Source organism: Tympanuchus pallidicinctus, unplaced genomic scaffold (assembly GCF_026119805.1).
Source record: "Tympanuchus pallidicinctus isolate F22 unplaced genomic scaffold, pur_lepc_1.0 scaffold2, whole genome shotgun sequence".
In the NCBI taxonomy this organism is placed as follows: Eukaryota; Metazoa; Chordata; class Aves; order Galliformes; family Phasianidae; genus Tympanuchus; species Tympanuchus pallidicinctus.
This window is the reverse complement of record NW_026294721.1, coordinates 24,579,193-24,606,020: the sequence shown is the minus strand read 5'-3', so window position 1 is coordinate 24,606,020 and position 26,828 is coordinate 24,579,193. Positions and strand designations below refer to the sequence as shown.

Genomic DNA, 26,828 nt, shown 5'->3' with positions numbered 1-26,828 from the left:
AATGTGAAATTTTTATCAATGGAATTTGCTATTCTGAAAGACTTGTGGTGTACTTTTTAGACATAGAAAGTGAATATATATATGATATAGATATTATATATATATTCACTGTTTATATTAAAATATATATGTATAAAATATTTATATATTTATTTTGAAGGAGCCAGACTTCAAATGGGCTTGGTCTACTTTCTCTTCAGATTTTTACTTAGCTTTCCATTTAGATTTCAAATTGGTGTAGAACATTACATATGTATAGCAGAGAATATACATTATATATAAATATCTTGTGCTAATTATGTATTATACTACATAGTATACCTAAACTGCAAGATATTCTCCAAAGCAGTAGGAAGAAAAATGTCATCAAACTGGATGAATTACACAGAGATCCAAGCATACATGAGCATGGTTGAGCCTCATCTGCTTTTAGACTATACAACAACTTGGCTTTTTATCGTGTGGAAAAGCAACCCTCAGGGATCATGTAAACCTAGATCTTTGGCTCTAAAGGAAAAACTCTGGGGTTAGAGGAAGAGGAATTGTGGGATCATGTGTGACCTCAGCGCTTGTGGATGACACCAAACTGTGTGGTGTAGTTGACGTACCTGAGGGATGGGCCATCCAGCGAGACCTAGACAGACTTGAGCAGTAGGGCCAGGAGAACCTCATGAGGTTCAACAAATCCAAGCACAAGGCTTTGCACCTGGATTGTGACACCCCCCACTATCAGTACAAGCTGTGGGATGTAAGGATAAAGAACAGCCCTGCTAAAAAAAAAAGGGGGGGGTACTGGTAGATGACAAACTGCATGTGAATCAGCAATGTGCCTTCGTAGCTCAGAAAGCCAACCATATCCTGGACTGCATCAAAAATAGTGTGGCCAGCTGGGTAAGGGAGATGATCCTACCTCTGTACTTTGCACTGGTGAGACCTCATCTGCAGTACCACAACCAGATGTGGAGTCCTCAGTACAGAAGATACACGGACCTGTTGGAGCACATCTAGAGGAGGGCCACCAAAATGATCCAAGGGATGAACACCTCCCTTGGGAGTGTTCAAGACCAAGTTGAATGGGGCCCTAGGCAACTTGGTCTAGTACCAAATCTGTAGATTGGTGGCAGGGGATTTGGAACTTGATGATCCTTGGGGTCTTCTCCAACCCAAATGATTCTATGATTCTATTCTATAATTCTATGTTGGAGTGCTTTCCGTATGAGCACCGGCTGAGAGAGCTGGGGCTGTTCAGCCTAGAGGACAGAACTCTCTGGGAGACATCATAGCAGCCTTTCAGTGTCTAAAGGTGGGCTGTAAGAAAGAAGGGGACAGACTCTTGAACGGGATCTGTTGTGACAGGACAAGGGGAAATGGTTTCAAACTGACAGAGAGGAGATTTAGATTAGATAGAAGGAAGATTTTGACCACTAGGGTGGTCAGGCACTGGCACAGGTTTCCCAGAAAGGCTGTGGATGCCCTGTTCCTGGAGTCACTCAAGGTCAAGCTGGACAGGGCTCTGAGCAGCCTCATCTAGCTGTAGGTGTCCCTGCTCATTGTATGGGAGTTGGACTAGAAAAATCTAGAATCTATAAAAGCTTACTAAACAAAAAGCAAACCTGCTTCCCCCAGAATTTTTCGTGCCTCAGCATGAGTTGTTCTTATAACTTACAATATTTTGATTTTTATTATTGTTTATAGAAGTAGTGCATGGACCAGCCAAAAGAGGGTCTTGTAGTAGGGACTATACATGGATGTGCACACTTCTCTTAAAGCCCTTGTAGTCTAAATAGATGGAGCTCACCAGCCCCTGGCAAGGAAGGGAGAGCAGCAGGCAAGGACAGGCAGAGAAGTCGTGCATCCTCACAATGTTGTGTTTCTGGCTTACTGAAGCGTATAGATGCTCCTTGTGCTGAGCTGATCATACTTCAACATTTGCTAAATGTTTCTATGAAGTATATGAGTGAGGAAAAAATGAGACACTAAAAACTTGTGCAAAATCTGGGACACTTTTGTTTCAGTTTCTGTTGTTTGTTTTAAAAGTCAGCCCATGTGCTTATGTGAGACTCCACTTGTATTTATGGTGATGAAGAGAATTAGTAAAGGAGAATGGGCTAAAAGGTTGGAGAACAGAAAATATTTTTCTCAAATGGGAACAAAAGTATTTTAAAAATGAGATTCCTGCTGTTTTAGACCTGATTCTTGATCTGTGTAATCTCTGGATTTGGAACTGCGTGATCAGGAGGGGATTAGTTAACGAGCAAAGAGGTGGCCTCTTGCAATCTAAACTTCAGGCATGCTTGTAAATGACAGTGAGGCATGCCCTGTAGGTGCAATGTGAACAGGGTCAGCAGGCTGAGATAGCAGTGATGCTGGGTGAGTAGGACTGAGTCAGGATAACTGCGTATATAGAGTCTGTAAAAACAGCATACCCAAGGATCCATTACTTTAAAGAGACTGTATTGAAGAAATGTAACACTAGGTTATGTCATCTGATCCCCTGGTCTGCTTTTTTCAGGACTCTGCTACGCAGGGTGCTTTCCTGCTTTACTAAATTCACTTTTTAAAGGTTTTGTGTGATTGCTATTACACACATTGCTAAACATAACTGTGCATTACAGCCATGCCATTGCAATGCAGCATGCGTACAGCTTCTCTTTAACAGGTAGCAAATGAGTTGGGGGCAGGGGGTTCTGTGAAACAGATCCTGTTTTGGCATGTTTATAAGCATGTTATGAATTACATAAAAAACATATTCAGGAGTTAAATGTCTCCTGGGGTGAAAACAAGGGAGGTTTTCCTAAGGGGAAAAAAATTCAACACAGTTAATCCCAATTAACTTTAGCTGCAGGCGAGGGTTTTTCCTCCCTTCTCCTCCCCCTTCCAGAGGAAACACTGAATTCATTCACAAAAACAAGAAATGCAGTGTCTTGGATGAAACAGAACACTGACAGAGTAATGAGTGCAGATGAGCCACACAAATTGATGTGCATCTGTCTTAAGATCAGCAACAGCAGCAATAAAAAGGAAATCTGTAAATACAGAAACTGTAACAACAGTTACATTCTCCTGTGGATTATTCAATATATGTAAGGAGAATCCATGAAACCCAGTGTGGTGGTAGCTCATCAAATCACACCAGCAGCCTCCAGCACTGGAAGTATTGCTTTGGAGCTTTACACTCTTGCAGGAAAGTCACAGCCTGTCTGTAGACTGTACTTTGCATAGCTTTTTGATAACTGAAGAACTTTGGACTGTTTTTTATATTCCCCTGGTTGAACAGTAGTACTTACACAGGAGCTAACATGCTTATTTTGGTTTATTATGTGTGGACTCTTACACCTTAAAATTGGTAGCAAGAAATTCTAGATGTTTTATTGTAAAACTGTAGTGACTGTTTTGCTAAATAAAAACAAGCTTTTATATTGCATTACTTTTGCTTGTGCCCTGCCCACCTCAGAAGAGTTGCTAAATAGAAGCACCCATCTTAAAATATAAATGTTATCTTAAGCTTATTCCATTATTCCAGCAGTGTTTAGCATAACCCTGTCATTTTTCTAATAGCAGTCCAGCTGCCAAGGCTCTCTGGGAGTCCTTCATGAACCTCAAACAGAAGGAAGCTGTGATGGAGACCAGGAGACACCTGGTGGAGGCAGCAAGCAGAGAAAATTTACCCATTAAAATGAGCATGGGTGAGTAGCATGGCATACCCTTCTCTGCACAGTAGTAACATAGAAGGTGACAGCTGCTCTTCTTCCATTTAACCCTCTTGGGAAAAGCCTATGTCCACCCTCCGATTTGAGGTGTGCACTGTGATACTACAGAATCTTCCTCATACAGAAATGAGAAGAAAATGTTTGCTAGAGCTCAGGTGTCACGTTTTAAATGCGGTGACAATAATAAGATTGAAAACAGTTGTGAAGCATTGGAGTTCTATGAAGGATTTTAAAGGCGTGCAGTTGTTTGGCATTGTTGCTTGTCTTTGTTCTGTAAGGAATGAGAATTTGGGTATTCTTAAGAAGTCAGCAGGATACCCATCCTTGGCAAGCAGAAGGTTTATGTAGCTACTGGCCTAATGAAATTTGTACAGATCCTGTGTATAATTATGTTATCTAGGTGGTGAGGCTTATGTGAAATGAGGCTGCCTGGATCAAGAGAGTTTAAGCTGAAAACCTTGTCTGGGCACTCTTTAAACCTGATACAGCTGAATTCTTCAAAATATGAGAAATATAGAATATCAATAATTACTTTCAATATTTTTTTAGTGTATTATTCTAATTAATGCTATACTTAGGGAAATGCAAGAACTACTGTAAAGTTAGGCTTATTAAAACAATGATATGGCTCTATACCTTATTTTTTTTTTTTTCTTATGGAATAAGAGTAATAGGCATTTATCTCAGACTCCAGTGTCTACTGCCAAGATACTGTGGAGAAATTAGATGTACAGCCAACTTGTGAACTCTTAACAGCTATAACATTTCATATATTGCAAATACCTAGAGCATACATTTATTAGATTATTAATCAGAAATGCTAGATGTGTAATCAGTAATTCTGTAAACTGTTCTAAAGAAATGGAAAAAATGGAAAAGGAGCAGCTCTGAGAGTGTTATTGCAAATTAACCTAAAGGAGGGGAGCACGGTAAATGATAAAATTATCTTTAAACTTTCTCTGATAATGTTCACTGTAGTAGCATTAAATGTCTTTACATTTCATATATCTCTGGAAAAAAAAAAACTGTTGTTGGAATTCAACCTTTTAAGAAAAGTAATTGCTTCCAATCTCTGTGACGTAATGATCTGTCAACCACCTTCAACTCTCTGTGTGGATGACTACATCAGCCACCCTTTCCACGTGGCCTCTTCGTATGGTATCCATTCATGGCTGCAATAACCGTGGTTCTTAATCATGGTAACTGGTACTCATCTAGTGGCAGCCTAAATGTCTGATGTAAGCTGACTCTATGTAGTGCTATGTAAAAACATCTCATGGGTGGTGACGAAACAAACTTATGATGCTATCATTTTTAAGACTTACTTTTGTTTGGAGGATGCAATATAGGTTAAAGTATTAGTATTATTAATATTAGTAATTAGTAACTTAGTAATCACTATAGAAATTTTGCTTTGTGAATTGCTTATTTTATGTTGGAGTCATAATTCATTCTAACATAGTTAATTTTTTTAACTGAAATTCACATCAAGATGTCACTTTGTCTGGTGACACATGTTAAAGAATGATGTATTAGAGCAGATCTACATCATTAATGTTCATTACTCATCTGTCATGCAACAGAACATCTTAAATCTGTCAGAAAAGTTGGAAATGAAGTTGACTATCAGTGAATTCTTTTGCTGAGAAGAAAGACTGTTCTGTGGACTGCTCTCGTTCTGGTTGTTGTTTTTAATTGAAAGGCTGCTTGCTTCCGCTGTGACTGTGTTAGGAGGCAGCGCTGGCTGAAAAGAGGGGAAATGTTTTCAGTGTTCCTACTCTGCTTTTACTTGAGTTATTTTGAGTCTACCTCAGGCTTTGCATAACCTTATTGCACACTGGTTTTCCCAATACTTGGAGTATTTTCTGAGTCTTGTATGGCCCTAATATTAAGTGTCACAAATACGTTTTCTAGAATAAGAATTCCTTCTTACTCTCTTTACTAAGACCAGTTGTATCAGAGTGTTTTCCTTGCTGCTGTTTTTTTTTCTTTTTTCTTTTTTTTTTCTGGCTTTCCCCTGGAAATAAGGAGTGAATTACATTTGAAAACAAAGCTTTAAGTTCCATTTGGTGTAGCTGAGCCCTCCTGCAGTGGCCACCTGGCTGAAAGCTGTATCATGTGTGATGCTGGCAGAGCAGGAGTCCTTTGCAGCAATGAGAAACCCAATCCTATACTGTTTCAGTATTTTTTGGAGCAAATTAAATTCTATTGCTTTCTGGGTTTTGATGGCCTGTGCTTGCCATGCTTTTCCTGCAAATAATGGATGTATGGTTCTGATTTGCTCTTTCTATGCTTTGCTGCATGTGGCAGGAGATTTACCAATTGGGGGAGGATCCGCAGTTTAAGCATTTGCTTTCTTGAAGAGACCCACTGTTGAAGAGGGCACATCATTTTCTCCCATCTCCCACAGATATCTCTTCTAGGCTATGGAGAACTCTCCTGAATTCCTTTAAAGGCAGCAGAGATGGATAGATAAGTTCTGAGGAAGGAAATCAACAATTCTGACTGTATTTTTTTTTTTTTAATCAAGCAGATTGAACTGCTGGTTTCAGGTGCTCTTGATTTACATGTTCCTTATATTAGTTGTATCTACCAAAGCAGTGGTGGGCAAAGTCTGGAAGTCCTGTCAACTATTTCAAAATAGTTTAATGCAGAAAAAAGTTGGCTGAAGATAGGAAATGCAGAGTTGGCAACATTTTGTGGAAAAGTCTGTGGATGGACTCTTGGAGCAGATTCAAATGTAATACTATCTCTGTGGCATTTATAAACAAACTGCAATTTTTCTTATGCTGAAACAGTCTTAAGTTTTCAGGTGGGCATTTAAGTGTTCTTGTATGACATTCAAGACAGAATTGCCTGTGTTTTATTTTCCCTTTTATTTATATATAAGAAAAGCAAGAGTTTTGTGTCATTTCAGTTTGTGAGTGAAGGAACTGCATCACCATTACAAAATTTAATGAATGACATCGATGAGTAAGCTGTTCAGAACTGTTCACTGGCAGTAAAAACCTTTTTTCCTTCAAAGAAGTATTGGAAAATGGAATCACAGAGAAATACAAAGAAAAAAGTGATCATATCCATGAAGCTACTCTGCTGTTTTCATGGGGAACAAAACCTGATCTCTCTATCTACGTGGTGTATTTTGTTTTCTGAGGTCAGACCTGGAGAAGACAGGCAAAGCACTGTTCAGAATTTCAACCACCATAAAAACTATTATGCTACATGCAGATCACTTAAGAAGTACATACCATGATATTTAAAGATGCAGTTTCCTTTGGAGTTTACTAATGCTGTCAGTACTGATGGGCATGTTTTTGATAAATCTAAGTCTTAGAAGCAGCCCTAACCCTTTCAGCTATCCATAGTTCCCTGTTTTGACAGTGTGTTTACATATAAACAGTAGGTGGAGCTGTCCTTTGCTAGAAGTTTGCTTAAAGAAAGATATATTAAAATACTTTGGTGTAATGAAAACAGTGACATTTTATTTTATTGGAAGAATTAAGTTTGTTTTTGTAAAGCTCTTTGGAAGAAATTTCAGATCGTTGTAATGGCATCCTGGTGAGATTTACAGTGATTCAAGTGAGACAGTAAAGGGATTGCTTATACTTGGCTCTTAAATTAAGGGTCTGCAAGAAGTTCTGCTCTGAGCAGCAGCCTGATTAGCAGTACAGCAGAAATACTGTTGTTCTTTCCACTCCTCTACTTCCAGTTCCCATCATCATAAGTGCAATGCATATCTTAATTGTCTTCTGAACGGGATCATCTGTGAATCTCCTCTTGAAAGCTTTGCTGTTAGCGTAGTCTTTGGCAATAATAAAAAGTTTGCTGCAGATGTTCTGTTGTTTTAGAAACACCTTTGCTCTTCTGTTTGGAAAGAACCCAGTAAACTTTGGTCAAGCCTGAATTCTTTTATTGTGTTTCTTTACTGGCATGGAGACTGAAAGTTGAAACACTGGTATAGCAACAGAAACAAGGTGCTGTGTGCTATTACATGAGAGCTTGTTATTAGAATAAAGGCCTTTTTGTTTCTTTCCATTGAAACTGTACAAATGCAGTGGTGTAAGATGGGTAAATGATTCAAGCCCACGAAGTGAGCCATCTGCAGTCAGTAGATGGAAGTGAAGCACAAAACCCTGTGCAGTGGTGTGGAGCAGAAATATTTTGGTAGTATGTTATCTTTGATTAAATTACACTTGGACATGGATGCAGAACTATTTGGCTGACATTGGCATTAGTATTTTTTTAATATATATGTGGGGATTGTGGTCACAGTATTCTTTCTATGTGTCTGGAATTTTTGAATAAAGTCTCTTTTTGGTTTGTTTTGTTTCATTTTCTTTTTTGTTATAGACAATAAACTCAAACACTTACATTTAACTTGTGGCCAGGTCTCCTTCTATGTCTGATTGTGATTAAATTTGAAGATAATTCTTAAAAATTTAGAAGAAAACAGAAATGTGTTGCTCTTGCAAATATATCATTTCACTGTTTATGTTCTTTGCTAAAGTAATACTGCCAATCACGTATCAAGTTTGTGAAACCTTTTTGTCTTAATACAAGTGTTGCTTAAAGCTACTTCAGTCTGGTCTTTCTTTCAGCAGAAGGAAACTTTAATGTACAGATAAACTCTTTTGAAGTTTTGAAACAAGACTTTAACATAAAAAAATCAATAACAATGTTCATTTACAATATATATATTCTTAAGTGAAAAGGAAATTACTTTGTTGTATTAAAGAGCTTATAAATTTAAATATCATTTACTTGCAGACGTGTCCAGTTCAGTAGAGGGCATGCTTCATGGGTTGTCACAGAAATGAAACATTGCTCATGATACAGCCGTGCCATAAAAGCCTTGTCAAAGATTTTTAAATGGCTGTTTTTAAGAGCATCCAGGCCAGGACTCATCACATGATTGCTTAAGATTATTTTTAATACACGTTTTGAAATATTAGAGTCAGATCAAATAATTGCCATTGAGAGTGATGTAGATAGTCCATTGATCTAATTAATATTTAATTGTTTTAAAATACAATGGGAAAAATGTTGGGAAAATAATAATTTAATTTTATTTGCATAAGCTGTGAATTATAGGTCTCTGAATAAGAAATAGGTGTTGAGGCAAGTCACAAGAATTAGTCAGCTTTTGAATAGATAAAATGGCTTACTGATGTTTTGGTTTTTGTTTACTGAAATTGGTAACTGGTATTGTTTTGGGAGATGATGTAAGTTACAGTACTTAATTGTCTGGAATCTGTATTGAGCAGTGTTTCTAACATTTGTCTAAATAAACAACTTTTGCATCGAATAAACCAAATTGCTCAGGAAAAGCTGAAATGCTTCTTTAAGTTTTTGACTGTCTGTTAGTAGTCAGTGTACAGTTAGATCCTGCTATGTAGAAACAAGCTGATTATATTTGTACATATATGTATATACATATATACACACATACATAAAGGTAAAGCATTTGTAAATTACTGAATAGTGATGCAGCTCCCTGAAAGGAGCAGTTAAATTGCTGTCTTCTGTTCTCTGCTAAGATTTATTCAGTTCTTTTTCTTTTTTTTTAGTCAACCATAATGACTATTTTAGCCAAGCAAGAGAGTTCCTGGATTTGGGGTGGGAAAACACCAGTTGCAATGTCCTTGGCATGCAACAAAGCCATGTGGCACCAAGGTTTTGCTGAATCTCTGTGGCAATTGTGGATTCTGTACTAAGTGCTATGTTTTGTGCATCCTACAAGATGACAGACAGGACTTTAGAATTAACGTTAAGAAAAGCGCTGACTAGTCAAAAGGAAAGAAAGAGAACAAATTTGAGGTAGCTGGAAGTGGTGTAGGACTAAAGGAGCAAACTATCACAGAGAACAGCATGACAAAGAATTTAAATAGAATATATATTATATGCTAGTGTGCTTGGATATACCATTGAGTGTTGCACTTTAAGTGGAACATGGCAATACAGTAAAACTGGGTGGCTTGCCCGGTGCTGTTTTTCCATCATAATTGTATAAGTTTGATTCAGTCTTGCAAAGGAGAATTAGTTGCACAAAGACATAGTGACTTACATATGTACGTACTCATACATCATCATGTTTTCCATTTATTTTTATTTGCCTCCCACCCAAAGTGATTGTTGGAGTATTCTTAGCTATGGATGTCTTCCAGAGATCATCAGAGAAATAATCTACCAATTAACAACAACCTCCCTTTGTCTGAGACGACAAGCCAAGAACACAATGAAGTATTCAGTGTCTGAAAACATATGTCTTAGTGCTAAATGAGGACATGTACAAGCCACCTGGAATCCTTTGGGCATATTATTTTAAGACAAATAAGTCAGTTCTTTTTGTTTTTTTTTTTGAGAGGTTTAGGGCATCTGGGAGATGATGCAACCAAATTTGCAGATTTAAAGTTTCTTTATGATATTTTGAAGGGTTACTGTTTCTCAGAGCTGGTGACTCTTTGGTTGGGATGTGGTCTAGTGTTCCGTGTTTATTGATGTGGTAAAAGAGGTGAAGAGTAAAGCAACTTTTGTGATCATGATACATATTTAGTCAAGATGAAGTAGATTTGAGTAACTCTGGAATGGCAGTTCTTCCCACTATCAACATAGCACTCAGTTAATATAGATAGCTACTATAAGATGCTTAATTCTGACAGACATCACCTATTTACTCAAACAGTTCTGAAATTATGGATCCAAGTTGAAGGAGGAAAGATTTAGGTTGGATGTTAGGGGGAAGTTCTTCACAAGGAGAGTAGTTAGGCCCTGGAACGGGCTGCCCAGGGAGGTTGTGGATGCCCCGTCCTTGGACGTGTTCAAGGCCAGGTTGGACGGGGTCCTGGGCAACCTGATCTGAATGTGTATGTTTGGTGGCCCTGCTAGGCAGGGGGGTTGGAACTACATGATCCTTGAGATCCCTTCCAACCCAGGTGATTCTGTGATTCTGTGATTCTGTGATTCTGTGATTCTGTGATTCTGTGATTCTGTGATTCTGTGATTCTGTGATTCTGTGATTCTGTGATTCTGTGATTCTGTGATTCTGTGATTCTGTGATTCTGTGATTCTGTGATTCTGTGATTCTGTGATTCTGTGATTCTGTGATTCTGTGATTCTGTGATTCTGTGATTCTGTGATTCTGTGATTCTGTGATTCTGTGATTCTGTGATTCTGTGATTCTGTGATTCTGTGATTCTGTGATTCTGTGATTCTGTGATTCTGTGATTCTGTGATTCTGTGATTCTGTGATTCTGTGATTCTGTGATTCTGTGATTCTGTGATTCTGTGATTCTGTGATTCTGTGATTCTGTGATTCTGTGATTCTGTGATTCTGTGATTCTGTGATTCTGTGATTCTGTGATTCTGTGATTCTGTGATTCTGTGATTCTGTGATTCTGTGATTCTGTGATTCTGTGATTCTGTGATTCTGTGATTCTGTGATTCTGTGATTCTGTGATTCTGTGATTCTGTGATTCTGTGATTCTGTGATTCTGTGATTCTGTGATTCTGTGATTCTGTGATTCTGTGATTCTGTGATTCTGTGATTCTGTGATTCTGTGATTCTGTGATTTGTTTTGACTTTTGAGAGAGCAAGTAGGAAATATCTCTCTGTCCACTGTCAACAGTGGTTGTTACTTTTTGTTGATGCTGATCTAATAGTAAAAAGAAGAAAATGAGTGGTAGAGTGCATTAAAAAAAAAAGTGGGGGGGGGGGAAGAGGAGAATAATGAACTTAAGCTGATATGAGTTTAAAAACAAAGCTCTGAATGACTGAAAAGCAAAATTTCTAATCCATGTTAAAACACCTAAGTTATCGGTCATGTTTGTCAAAGCCTTCTGAATATACTGGGGTACATAAAATTATAGACAATGTATAAATGTTAAATTCTAACTGTGGGCCATACTTAGGTATCTGCATTTAAATGCTTAGAACTGAAAAATATTTTTATATTAGAGTGCTTTTGTTACATTTCTCCCACCTAACAGATTTCTTTGTTTTATGGCACATAAAATAATTTTGAGAGTAGTAACAGATCTAATATTTGGGCATGGTTTCTGTTTTACTGTTGTGGGTTTTTTTGTCTTTGTTTTTTGTCAGTGGTAACAGTGTTGGCAACAGGTGCCACAGTACTGTGTATGCATGTGTGGAAGGAAGAGGCTTTCTAGTTCCGTCTGTCCTTCAGCTTAGTGGTATAAAAAAATATTAGATCCTTCATTCTTGAACCAGACACTCTCACCTCATATTCCCATGCACTCTGGCCTCGTTTATCCATGCTGCAGCTTAGGATCATAGAATCATAGTATATACTGAGTTGGAAGATGCCTTCAAGGATCATGGAGTCCAGCTCCCAGCTCCACACAGGAGCTTGTCCAAATGCATCCTGAACTCTAGCACTTGGGACCATGACCACTAGCCTGGAGAGCCTGTTCCATGCCCATTGCACGCTGTTGGAGAACCTTTTCCTAACATCCAGCCTGATCCTCCCATGACATGGCTCTATGCCATTTCCTTGGGCCTTGTTGCTGTCACCAGAGAGCAGAGAGCAGAGCTGCCCTTCTGCTCCTCTCTATGAGGAGCTGTAGGTGGCTATGAGGCCTCCTTTCAGTCTGATCTTTTCTGGGCTTAGCAAACCAAGGGAATTCTGCTGCTCTGCATATGCCTTGCCCTATAGACCCTTCACAGTCTTTGTAGCTCTCCTTTGGATAGCTAATAGCTTTACGTCTTTTCTACACTGTGGCGCCCAAAAAAGAACATGGTACTCGAGGTGAGGCTGTACTAGAGCAGGACAATCGCTTTGCTTGCCTGGCTGGCAGTGCTGAACATTTCTCCCTCATCCGAGAATTCACCTTTCTATGCTTTTAACAGCCACTGCTGTACATGCCTTCAGAGGTGTGACAGATGAGAGGCTCTGCTTCTCTGAAAATCTGTCCGTCTGTAGTAACTTGGAAGGCATAGGAACGTTGCAGGCACTGGAAAGCCTGCAACAGAGAGGGAAGAATGGTTGAGCTCAAATGTTTGTGCACTGCAGCTATTGCTAAGATGGGAGGAAGAAGAGGAATCAGTAGTGACCAGTGAGGAAGGAAAGCAAGCCATAGCTGCTATTAAGCATCACAGTCCTGATGGAAGCAGGAAGCAGAGTACTGCCGCTGTCAATTCTGGACTGACGGACTTATCTTGAGATCACCGTAGTGTTTATACTCATACCTGTAACCTTTGTGTTGGATGCTATGCTCCTGTAACTGAGGAGGGAAGGAGGCTTTCAGGTGACCATCAAACCCAGAGCAAGTTGGTTTGTATTCTTGGGAGATGAGCATATGCTGCTAGAAATAAGCCTGTCACATCTGCTTTCGGTCTACTGCAAGGTTTAGTGCTCTCTGGGTACAGAGCTTTACTCTGGAGAAGTCAGCCACACAATATCCCCCCTTTTCTTTATTAACAATTTAAGGACTGGGTGACTTTTGAAAATAACTAACCAAAAACTAAGATTGAATTGTTTTTATGGTACTTACTCTTAAAGAGTGTTACTGAAACTTCCTAAGAAGTACAAAAACATGTTGAGTTAGTAAGAATAACATCTGGAAATTACACCAACACGGAGACTTAAGGGGCGTCATCTGTCCTACTAAATTGCTCTCACTTAGCTTGCAAAATATCCAACTCCCTTGGCAGTACTGTTGCTTCATGGATTTTGCGATCTTATTACTCTCCTCAGAAGTATCTGGCATTGGATATGATTAGAGGCAAGCTATTGGGGAGATAGATCTGTATTCCTAAGATTATGGATGAGGAAAACAATTTATCTGGAATTTTTCAGCTAGTCTGTGAATATGAGGATTCCAAGATATTTTCTTATTCATCACGGTTCTGTCAAGTGAGAAATGGACCTTAGCAAAGTGCTCCAGCCAATGAAAGTCTCTGTGCTCTCACATTAGATTGAACTAAGTTTAAAGCTATGTGTATTTGGCTATTCCTGTAGTCTTGGAAAAGCATCCACTTATTTATTCAATTGGTCACAAAATGTACTTTCCTCTTAACTTGTTTTCTTGTCCCTATGGAGATAATTAACTAAGTGTTAGATGAAAAAATAAGGACTGTATGTTTGGGAGAGTGCATTGGTATTTTTGACCTTTGCTCTTTAGACACCTTGTTCATCCATAAGTCTTTATGTTTAAAAAAAAAAACCACACTTTGAGACTCTGAATTTTAGAAATTTACTCCTACTGGTAAATCTGTCTTGAAAAATAATTATTTTCTTGAAGTGATGCCTGTATTACGGTACGTAGACTGCAGTGTTAATTTAAGATGGAAAAAAGTCGTACTGTGGAGTTGTCTTCATGTCTATGTATGTGGCTTGTCTGGTTAACTTTTTGTTTAACTTTTGAAGTTCAGTCTTTCCTTTCCACTCAAGCTACTCGTACTACTCAAAAACTCTTACTACTTTAGTCAGACTCTAGTATTTCTCCCATTAAATATGTTCATGCCTTCAAACCTGTAAGGAAGCTATTTTTCATCATTCCTTAAATATAAATGACTGTTTTTGTCTTCAGGTCAACTGATATGGTAGACTTAGTACCAGTCTTGTCATTGGCCATTTGTTCTATGTGCAATTTGTTTCAGAACTTGCTTCAGTTCACCTGCGTATTTTTTCAGTTCTAATATGGCAACTTTGTTGAAAATACCTCATAATCACTGGTCATTTTCCAACTGTGTATTGCACTGTGGCATGAAAACCAGGGCAGAATAATTAATTTACTTATTGGTTCATGTCTTGATCATTGTGTATCACCAAAGGAATCCAAATCCTTATTTTCTTTATTATCCAAATAAGAAAGACTGTGTATGTAAAATGTTTGGTTTATCTGATTTCCTTTATACATTCTAAACACGCTCAGTTTTTTTTCCTGTGTTTCCCAATGCCTGATCTTACTTTTATGGGATTTCCCTTTTATTCAATTTAAACCAAATGAGCTCAAATTAAAACTCGGTTAAAATCATATAAGCCAAAATATAGACAACTATTATCTGAATGATATCTTCATAAGTAAATCTAGAACAATCTCAGTGAGTATATTAAAATATATATATATGTATATATTTTACATCTAGCAAGCGTTTGAGTGACCACTTTTATTTGCCTGTGTTTTTTCTTTGTATTTTGGAATTTCATTTTCTTTATTGGGACACCAGTTGCTTCAGGAATGTAACAATATTGTACAATGTTCTGTGCATATTGCTGTGCTGCTCTGATTTTGTAATACACTCTTGCACTACCATGTTAAGTTGCTTTTATCTTTCCTTCCCCACTGTCATAACTAAATTCTATCCTTGCTGCTACTATCATTTTATCCACAGTATATCAAATTGCTTAAGTACAAAGCTGCTTCAACATGCTCATTTTCAGTGTTTCTTGAACAGAACTGGCTCTTCTGTAGGGAGCCTGGTACCTCGCCCATTGTGTTTTTGTTACTTCCAGACAACTTCTTGTAGCATCCAGTTTCATTTCCTATGCTATTCTAATGGTAAAGATTACTTCTTAGACAGTATGGAATTCTTGGTGTTTGTGCAAGGAAGCCTATCAGTTCTTCTATATCCCTGGGGAAGGTTGAGGTCATACTTCTCTTTCTTCCCACAAGGAGTGGGTAAAAAATGAACAACTGTCTTGCCAGTGTAAAGTAGTCTTCAGGAGTGAAACGTCTGTGCCCACAGAGACTTGAACTCTGCATAGATGTAGTACTGTGGAGCAGAGTGTGACCATGACAGAGCATGAAGGAGAGTATGGTGCAAGGCAAGATAATGCTGTTGTCATTCTTTCTGACAGTAGCTGCCATCTTTTGGCTGTGAATCTTCAGATTCTCTTTAGAAAAACAAAAGAACAGTTGATATACAAATGTGTAGTTGACATCTCCTTTTGAATTTATAGGAGTTTTCTGCTATGCTGCATGACAAAAGGACTTGAAATAGCAGAGGGGCTTTAAAAAATAAATGAGAGACTGATTGGGTTGGGATTAGATTAAACTTTGTTGTTGGCCTTGTGCTGAAATCTCCCCCTGTGAGCACGCAGCAGGGAAGGTGATGAGGATTTAGGCCCCATTATTTCTTGAGTACCACCAATAACTTTTCTAAATTCCTTTTCTCCTCCTCCTTACTGGAATAGTTATATGCAACAGGCATGTAACTGTCCAGGGAAATTTTTGTGCAGAAATTGGCTGGAGCTCTTAAACCATGGATCTGAGTACTTCTGTGAATATTTTAAATGTTACGGATGAGATGTTGGACTCTTCAATGCCATTAAGTTTTGTTGATGACTTACTAAGGTCAGGGTTTCACTTATGTTTACATTTGTATTGGACTTTCTTCTGGTGATACTCTGAGGGTGGGAAGGTTTTTCATTATTTTTCTAAAACGGTGCTGATCCAGTGGTGCATCTGGGTTCACTTTCAGGAGGGGACAATACAGAACAAAATTTATTGAAGGAAAAAAAAAAAAAAGATAAAATCAAACTCAAAAGGCTGCATTTTCCTGTTTTATATGAGGAAACTTCATGTTTTCCCAATTGAAGCAAGCTATGATTTTTTTGAATCTGCTACTATATATCATGACTGCTAAAGGTAATAATGCAGTCATTATCAAAGGTATGCTGCAAGGCACCATGGGCTGACATTCTCAAATCACCATGTAAATCTGCCTGACACAGCCTTACAAGAAATAAAACACGTCTGAAAGCTCCGATGTTTAGTCTAAAAACACACATGGCTGTGGTTGCTGTTTTAGCCTATGCAGACTAACTGTAGAAGCCTTTTGTCAGCTTTCAGGCCTACTGAGTGGTGTCAGCTTGATTTGTGTCTTAATTTGCTGACTTTTTGGTTTGATGCTCTCCGTTAAAATTCACATAAATACTCTGTGTGTTTTTGTTTTATTTAGTAGCTTTACCCAGTCTAAATGTTCCTCGAAAGGCTGCCAGTGATATTTCTGGAGCTAAGAGAAAGCATTTTCAACACTGATGCACTGGTAGACTCGTTTTCTTTCACAGTGTGTATGATACAGAAAAGATGGAGGCAGAGGAAAAGTTTTATAAACTGATGATATAACCAAATGCAGAGAAGAAACACAGTGTTGGTCATGCAAGATCTTTCCTTCATGGAAAAATAACAAATAAAATGATGAGACTAATGTAAGACATGAAACACTTCAGCGTAGGGCCTTTTGTGGCACTAAAGCTTGTTCTGCTAAGTTAATGGATTCTCCTTGCTCCATCTCACTTGCCTCTGGTCTGTAGGTCTGCTTTGTTTGACAGTGATGACTCTTTACTGGCAGTGGCTACAAGAAACCAGGAAGCAGTCCAGGACTGGTCTGCAGTCCAGACTTGCAATTAGGATGGTGCTTTAACACCATTTTTCCTTGCATATTGAAGGCACACGTGATTGGTTGTGATAACATTCCTGATGAGACACCACAGACTTTCCTCACATAGCCTAAGTTAGCAGACAAGCATCAATGTCCCTTTTTCCTTGGAGCAGGCATGATGTCACTTCTAATACAAAATATGAATCAGGCAATTTGTATGATATTTTAATGTTATATGTTTATTGTTTGTGTGGCCAGAATGACTCCCCTTATGTCTTCAGTTAAGGAGAAGTCCACAGGCCAGTGCAAGGATGCAGGTGGTGTTTCTTTTTGAGGGTGAAATTAAGCTTTAATTTTAATTTTTTTAATTTTTTTTTTTTTTGAAGACTGACAAATTGACAAATTCTCTTTGGACTTCTGATAAAAATAGATATATTGTAGAAATATTACCCATCATTTAGAAGTAGTGTCATTGCCCTTGTTTAAATGAGTCTCCCTATATGTTTGAAAACAGAAAATGGTGTTACATCTGTTGTGTATTGTTAAATACCTGCCATATCGCATATCTTAAGCCATAATTTATGTATGAAGCATCCTGACATGCTTCCTAAATCTCCCAGTGACTGCAACAAAGCTAGGATCTTGTCTATAATATAGAAAGATATTTGTTGTCTGTAACTGATAAACTTTAATTTAAAAAAAATCTAGGTTCACATGTGGTGCTGTCAGTATTTGTCACTACTAAATACTATATCTTGTTTTGCTTTACACAGGTAGAGTCACCCCAGAACAGCTCAGCTCCTATGTACAACTTTTCAAAAATAATTTCAAAGCTTTGGAGAATCACTGTGGTCTTCTACAGCTTGTGCTGGCTGTAGTCCAGACTTTGAAACACCCTCAGATTTCCAAATGGGACAACTTCCTAGCCTTTGAGAGATTACTTCTGCAGGTACATACTATGTTAATTTCTTTTCTTTTTTTTTTTTCTACTTAAGTAAAAATGTTTTATGTATATGTATTTTAAATTCCTTTTGAATTTTGTAGCTTGTATTTTTTTCTAATGGAGTTTGTAGAATGCATCATTAAGAAGCTGTCCTTTATTGTTAAAATAGGGAAGGAATGGGAACATACATAGTTAATCTTTTTTAGTTTTGTCTAGGAGTAATTTTAGAAATGAAAAGGTAAACCCTAAAGGTGAAATATATGAATGATCCAAATTGGATGATTGTGATTATATGTATATGAAATATCATGATGATAAAGCTTCTAGCACTAGATAGGATTACTATTACTGTCACACTGAAGTCACACTTGAGGTAATGGGTTGCATCAAATGCAGAGAAGACTTTATTACTCTGTGTTGCTCTATAAGACTTGTATAATTTATCAAGGGGATGAAAATGTAGTAGAAAATTCCATGCAGGACAAAGTGAAGATTCTTTCACTCAAAAACATCTGCCCTCTGCTTTTCCCACAGTCACCTTTTTAAGGCATCCTGTTGGTGGCTACAGTATTGTTGACATACCCTCTTGTATCACACATGGATTTCTCTCAGGAAGTTAAGAGCTAATGGCATTTCAAACTCTATACTACTAACCTTAGGGAATGTTTGGGGAAAAAGGAGGATTTTTTCCAAGAACTTAAGCGTTAATTTTTGCTGAAATCAGAGGCTCGACACTTTCCTCACTGTGCTGTTTCTTCTGCACTTACGTTGGTTTTAGAGAAACCATTTCCTGAAATCTTAGTGGAAGATAATTCCTTATGAGGTGAATTCTAATGAAGTTGGAATCAGCCTTAAGTGAAATGCATAGTTTGGACTTCAACAAAAATATTTGTTTGGTATAAATTTACTATTCCTTTTTCTTGATATTTAAAACAAACCAATCACTCAACCTTCTGCATGATCTCTGTCAGAAGGATGCAATCCCTGGTTCATTTGGAAGTCCCAGCCTGTGCTTTGCCTTGTGGTTGAAGAACGTTTGTGGCATTTAGTGGGGAGGGAGGCAAAAGATGCAAAACTTTTTTAATAGCTCCTGCCTACCTTAATAACAAAAATATTTTGTAAAACCAACAAATGAAAAAACAACAAACCACAGCTGTTCTCCTTTGCTAAGACTGAAATATTTTGAGTAATATATGCAACATTGTACAGTTAAGAAATCATAGCAGCCATTCTTTGATGTTTTTCTGGATGGTAGAGCATGGCATTTCAAAGCCCATAGTCCCTTTCCCTCCCTTGCCATGAATCGTGTCATGTAGCTCTTCTCAGAAGCTGGATAAGTTCCACCTTAAAACCAGTCCAGTGTTAGAATCAAAATAAAGCTTCAAGCTCAGCGTTGTTTTCACAACAGACAACTGCCTGTAAAATAAAATAAAAAATAATTAAAAAACCCCCTAAAAACGGTGCCTGAAATCATCAGGGAATGGAAGAACAGAGGTAAGAAACAACCAAGCAATATATTTCAGAAAAGGAATGTGTAACAAGCACTCTCAAAATCATACACAGCTTTGGATTATAGCCCCTGCCTTCCATACATCATATTAAGGTAGAAAATGTTAGCCAAAGCAAACTGTCTGAGCAAACATAATTGTTGCTTAAGACATACTCATTTTCAGTAGTTCAAACAGCAGTTACTTTGAATCACAAAATCTGTACAGCATGTATTCTTTTACTGAGTCTGTTTTGAAGATGAAGCCTGAGATGCATAATCTGTTTTTGAGCATGTGGCCTATCTCTGATCTGTTAACTGGCTTTTGTAGGAAGAGCAGACTACTAAGAGACCCAGAAGATCACAGAGAAATTTTTATTTAAAAAAGCAAGCTGTAACATTGTTATGAATGGTTAGCACATAGCGCTCTGCACTACATTTGGTGCCATGGCAGTGTATTCCAACAGGACTGCTGAGAAATTCTTTAGTGGAATTGTTATATCTCAGACATAAAAAAAATAAACCTTAAAAGAATCCTCAGTATGAAGGAATTGTTTCAACGTGAGAGAAGTACTGTTGCTATCTTGTATTGGAACTGTGTAGAAGGCATGAAAGATCTACTGGGAAAAATATTATTAGACTCTGGGCAATGTAGAGATTCTAGATTTTTCCCTTATGGATGCATGCCAGACTTCAGCTGATGCCGGAGGAGATAACCCATAATAAACAGCCAGTGTTAGTATTCTCAGATTCCCTAGAAAAATAGATCTACATGTTTTTGGAATTTCTCTCATTACTGAACTGCTCTGATTGCCCTCCTGATCCTCTGCTTAATCTACATTGTGCTTTTCAGGAAAAGCACACTGCTGACATTAATGCTTTAATCATTAATGCGTTGAATAACCTCTTCCATTTTCCTTCTCATCTGAACATCTTGCTTTCTGTGAATGTTGCAGGTACTCAGTTCTATAAATGGCCTGGTAGAGGCAGAAAGCAGCCTGCTTCCAGTATTTTATCATAATTTAAATCTATAACTACAATTTTAGTCCTATGATTGTTATGTCTCCAGTAAGGAAGTTTGGTTTTGACTAGAGATCCGCTGAAAGTCAGTGCATCTGCTTACTTGATACGGATTTGTTTTCTCCTTAAATTAAATGGATGAGTGGTCTGAGAGTGAAGTCGGATTAAAATGGGATTATAGCCTTGATCACAGGGGAAAGTGATTTCTGTGCTGGGTTAGCAGAAATGCATCAGGATGTTCCATCTTATCAATCATTAGTTTTCTGCTGCTCTACCTCTGCACATGATGGAGCTTTTGCTACCAGAAGTTTTAAATGTTCTGTGAATTAAAACAGTATGCTCTTTTTACCAAGAAGGTATCCTGCCTCACAGTATCTTCCTTCTCTTGAGGTTTTCTTTCCTTTTTTTTTTTTCTAATTCCAGTCATCTGTGAGGCTGATTGGTGGGAAATGGAATACAAAAGCTGTGCCATGCTTCCTCCCAGTACTTCCCATGTCACTGCCTTGTTTTCTTTCAAGTGAGGATTTAAAGTTTAGGGAGGTAATACAGAGAAAGTAAGAAAGAGTCATTTCACACTTTTCAACTATCTTCAGCAATATCTTCTTCTGTTTTCCTCAAAACTGGGACATTCGTGGAGGTTTATTAAGCAGTAGAAACCCATGAAATACAAAAGCACAAGAAGATTTCTTTTTGGAACTTAAACAAAATGTGGGATTGTAGAGTAAAAATGTTCTTCTTGTTTATTATTTGTAGTATGTACTGCTTATCGATGCACTAAGCAGGAATTTCCAACTCGACACTGAGTATAAAAGTACCCAGCAGCATCAGTGTAAAAGATGTGCCCTTGGGAAGTGCAGTTGTTCTGTAAAGGGTCTTGCTCTGAAGTTCCCCAGGTGGAATACTGCTTCTTACGACTGGCTGCATCCTTCTGGAATAAACTTGCTGTCAAGTTTTAAGAGCATAATGCTTCTTGTACTGACAAGGATTCTACTTCATGAATAGCCCCATCCATTCAGTTCCCAAGGTTGGGAATTACTCAGTGCTGGCAGGTTTATCAGATTGTTTCTAAAGTGACACGTGGAGTACTTGGGGGGGAAAATGCAGTTCACTAAGCAGTTTGAAATTCTACTACTGTACTCTGCAGTGAGACAGGGAGAATTTAATTTGATTACAAATTTTTGTAGGTTGCCAAGAGCCAAGATGTTCTGTCACAATGAAAAAATTCCTCTTAGTACCATCATTTCTCTGTGGCAACAAATTCTGCTTATAGTTTCGTCATCTGATACTGCATGGCAGCTAGGGATCTTTTATGTCTTCTCAAGCAACTGCCTGCTGTGCATTTTAAATGTAAACCTTTCTATTAAACTGAGTAGATCTAAACTGCCAGTTCCTGTGAGTGTTGTTTGGATCCCATAGTAGAGAGTTCTAGTGTAAATGCCTATTTAATGATTTCTTTCTGTAATGGATAATGCAAATGTACCAGAACTACTGCATTAAAATAAATCCACTGTTCAAAGTAAGGAATCTTTTTGACTTTCATGATATTGATAGGGAGGGCACTGTTGCTTCTTGAGGCTTTGTGTGGCAGATTTTATACCTGCTGACTGGCATTTCAGGGTTTACTGGGGAATTAGACAGCTTCAGCACTGAGAAAGCAAAATCCTCCAAAACAGTTCAGTTTCATTCCATAGGTGAAAAACTGGAGTGTAAACTGGGGACTACATTGCTCTGGTTGGCTCTAGGTAACTTTATGATTTGTATCCAGCTAAAATCCTCTTGACTTTCACCTTTTGTGATCGTTTAACTTCTCAGACTTAAAGCCTTTTGAATTAGGGCCGAGTCCTCTGTAGGCTTTTCGGTCCTTTCAGGTCACGCACCTCCAGCTGTGGCACCTGAAATGTCAGCAGGGAGTTTAGAAATGATGTGTTTTTGACAACAGTTACTCATTTGGCCTGAAGATGTCTGCAACCATCCCTCTCGTAATGTCCTGTTTCTCTTCGATTTGAGTTTGTGTTCAGCCTACCTGGCTCAACACAGACTGGAAGTATAGAACACTGACTGTTTAGAAAAACAGATGCAGTGCTGGGATGTCAATTTGCAAGCAATGATTCCAAGATGAGCAGCCACGTATTTCTATATGAAATTCATTCTTATGTATGAATTCAATACAGAATGTGTGGAATATGTTCTACAGTTAACTTGATTGTTTTTAGTAGAAGAATTGCTAACTGTTTAAAAAAATTGCAGCTTCTTTTCTGGTTGTTTTTTATCTTTCCTTTTTTTTTTTCAAAGACATGATATTACAAGGAAGGGGACACCTTAAAATTTTAGCAAAAGGTATCTGGAGTTTTTATTGGCATCTAGTAATAATGTAAGTAGGTCAAATACTATAATAGTGGAAGCTGTGTATACATGCTTACGTGGATAGCTCCTGGAGATCTGTGGACATGCTATTTTCATGTTTTAATTTTCAAATACAATTAGATTTATTATTGTTCTATTTGCTCTTTTTGATATTGTAAAATTTGTCAGAAGACTTTTATGTGTCTGTAATGAGATGAGAAACAGAAAATACAGATTTGTTTTTAAGAGAAACAGAAACTTCATGCCAGATGGTCATTCCAATGTTTTTATTTTTCTGTTGGCTGCAAGTGGTTATGAGGTTAATAAAATGACATCATTTCTTCTCCTATGAATATTAGAGTGCAAACTCAGAGAAGTGGAAAAAAAAAATGCAATACAGCTGAGTATGTCAAATTACCATTAGTTTTTCAGTAGCAAGATGTAATAGCATGAGTGTTGATAACCATTCTATCTTGTGCCATGATTTTTTTTACTATCTTTTACAAACGCAGGGTAGGCACGATACATTATTTAATCAAGGATGACTTTATTATTTACTTGCACTTTTAGATATTTCACAATATGATAAGTATTATTCATATATGCATGCCTGCACAGGACACTGCCAAGAGGTTTGGAAGCTATAAGGCATCATCTTGCAGATTTTCTCTATCCAGAACTCATTGCAAGTTTAAGACCTCTGACTGTTCTAGAGGGTGGTTTATTAACTTTAAGCCAGTTTACACAAAAGCCGAAGTATAGGCTTCAGGGCTGTTGAAGCAAGCAGCTTGATGCAGAGCAGAGAGGAAATAGAAAAGCTTTTGGATATGTTGCTCTTGCTCTGAAAAAAATAATTCATTGCTCAGCTGTAGTGGGAACTTCATTTTTGCATTGAATAGATTAAGATCAGTGGCATTCCTTGTTATTATTATTTATATTGCTTTAGTTGACAAGTAATTTATAATTACGTAGCTCAAGTCAGTTCAATAAATTGTCTTTCTGGTGGCCTATAATGTTGGTCAATAAATCCTTTTAGAAAAGATATTTAACAGCATTTGACAAGAAGATCTATGACATTAATGGTCTGTAATTAGAGATATTATTTAGACGGGGGGAAAAAAAACACCTTTAAGTTAGATCAGTCACTTCTTAACATAAAGTTACATATGGAATGAATTGCCTTGGTGGGAGTCTTGCATAGCACCATGTTGATAGCAAAGGTCATCCTCTGGAATTTGGTACTTTTTATGTTGAGTTTGCAGTTAGGACGCTGATACCAAGTCCTATCTTACACACCTAGAGGATCAAGTATAATTTGTTGATGACTTCTGAAGAGAAAATAGTCTGAAGCAAATACCTGCTTAAGCATCCAAATTATTTACAGTAAGTTCTTATGGTTTGTGAAGTTTACTCCATTTAAACTGGGAGTCATTTTCAGAATATCTGAACTTGCATATAGGCAGTATCTAAACATATCTTTAACTTTCAAAGCAATTGTTCTACCTGGAATTTACTTCAAGTTTCTGATCTTGCTTAATGACTATTGTATACTGGCCCTGAAATAGTGCTCCTGCCTCGTGTCTTGGTTCATTTCTTTTGCTTGTTCAATGCCTTTAGTGTTCATGACACCATAAGAAGTTTTTTAAAATAATTAAGTTGTTTGGGCTTTCTATACATTTCTGTAAGGCTGAGTCCTAAGCTGCTGGAGGCACCTCAGTGCTATAGCAACATGGGTAAATCACTGGTCTGAATTTGTGGAAATGATGAGCAGTTTGGAGTGTATCTGGGTTTGTGCATTGTACTTGACGTTCCATAGTGGAGAAGCTTACTGGTTCAAAGTTCACAGGAAGGTCAGTTATGGACCATTTCCCAGGCTTGGCATAGCAGAATTAAGACATTCCATCTAATTTTGCTCAGAAAGATATATTTATGTATTCTAATAGTTATATTTATAAATACATAATTATATATAATTACATATAGTACCACATAATTTATGTAATATATTCCTAATATTCTGTAAGTAGAATGTTCTTGTCAGACTACATGGAAACAAAGTAAACTACAGGTAGGAGTTGTGTTAAGATTATTTTAGCATTAAATAAATTCTTCTAGAGTGAACAAAAGTTATTTCTACTGACATCATTTATTAATCTACTGGATGAAAACTGTTCTAAGTTTTTCAAATCTTGGCTGACAGGGGGTTAAAATATCTTGAGTGGGGTTACCATATCACATGAGAGCTAAGAATATCCTTTTTTATTCTTGTCAAATAAATGTGTTTGTGTTTGGTCTGAAAAATTGCAAAGTCTTGCAATTGTGGCTCTCATTTAAAAAAACAAAACCTCCTTTCCTCATCTTCTGAAAGAGCGACTATTTTGTATCCAGATAAGAGGCACGCAAAGTCTCTGAAATGAGCTTTTAATTAAAAAATGGCTTTCATAACTGAACAAATGTGCACATCAGTAAAATTTGAAAAGTGTATTTGGGAGGTGAGGCTAAACATAAAAGGGAACTGCTAAATTAATGTTCTGTGTACAAAGGAGCTGCCTCATGGGGAAACAACAACAGAAAGAAACAGAAACTACCATCCCTTCCATGTACATGCACACATACACAGAATTTTGTTAGGAATTTAAACAGTTCATGTTTTTTTTTTTCTTGCTAGTTTTCTTCTGAGATGAATGTTGGAAATATACAACCATTGGTTCCTGTAGGCCGTGCTCTAGAAATGCAGATGATGCTCAGCTTGGTGCAAACGATTGACAGTGGAGACAGCCACACCTCCTCCTGTTACTTGCTATTCTTTCTCTCCTGTGATATTTCTTCTGAAAATATACTATTAACTGTTTGTTTGCAGTAAATAGTGACACTAATCAGGACAAAAAGTGGATACCCTCAGTCTCTGTCAGTATACCTGGAGGAGTTGCAGGGAGGCAGATGAGCAACATGTGGAAAGAATCACTCTTTACTGTTACTCGGTTGTGCTCCAGAAGGCAACGTTTTTGTAGTGTACTTGCTGTAAGTCCTTGCTCTGCCATTTTGTTCTCTATGACACCCACGTTTTTGGATAAAAAGACCTGTTTTATGCATTTTTCTCTCAGCTTGTTATAGATCAGAAAAGTGGGTTTTTTAAAGATTGTATGTTGTCTTCTTAGCTAGGAATCTTAACTGGATTTGGCCTGTACTATTGGTTCAGAGCAGAACTGCATTTACTTTTTGAATTTTGTCTGCTCTCCCTGATTATATTTTTGTCCTCAAGGAAATAAGTATTGCCTTTCTTTTACAGTCCAGCTAAAATCCTCAATGCATAGCATCCTGTGTTTACCTTTACTCATAGGCTCTGCTTATCAGTGTGCTCATTATCTCAAAGGCGATAACACGATCTGTCAAATCTCTTACCTGCAAACTAGCTTGATAATGCCAGCACTGCATCTCTGTGGGTTTGAGTGTGATTATGTTAGTGCATTAGCTTAGTTTTCCTTATTTTTTGGAGCATATACTTGATCATTTCCTATGGACTGTCAGGGAGAAAGTGGAGAAACAACACAACTAAAAATTAGTGAAAACTTTACAGTGGGCGATAGCCAAGATTAACAGCATGGCTGCCATGTCACATTCCCACTGTGTTTCCACATTAATGAGTTGCATATTTCCTCTTCCACTGGCATACACACTTCCTTGGATCACAGACATTTCTGGACATGTTGTACACGTGCACTAGGCTGCTTTTCCCACAGTCTGGGCTGTCTGAGTGCAAGTCAGCTCCAGTCTGGAAAGCAAGTAGTGCTTTCAGCACAGTGCTGATCTGCAGGTGTAAGCTTTACTTCTTTGTTTGTTTTGTGTCCCATAGAATATGCTAAGAGATTTCTCATACAGGGAAAAAAAAAAAAAAAAAAATTTTGGTGAGGCTTGGCATGCCTGAACAAGTGTGTTGTTGTGACTGCTGCTTTCAAATCACAACTCTTACCCCACCTGTAT

General features: G+C 37.7%; 1 protein-coding gene across 2 annotated transcripts in view; it reads left to right on the top strand.

Moving 5' to 3' along the window:
- The window catches only part of SCFD2 (sec1 family domain containing 2), a 177,440-nt gene that overhangs the window by 24,682 nt on the left and 125,930 nt on the right, over positions 1–26,828 (top strand). The window contains exons 3-4 of one of the 2 annotated variants that reach the window (XM_052681984.1): positions 3,562–3,686; positions 17,829–18,004. In XM_052681984.1, the coding sequence (XP_052537944.1) occupies positions 3,562–3,686; positions 17,829–18,004 (301 nt within the window). Of the gene's footprint in view, positions 1–3,558; positions 3,687–17,828; positions 18,005–26,828 lie in introns of both variants that reach the window. The other variant, XM_052681982.1, reaches the window with a different exon arrangement.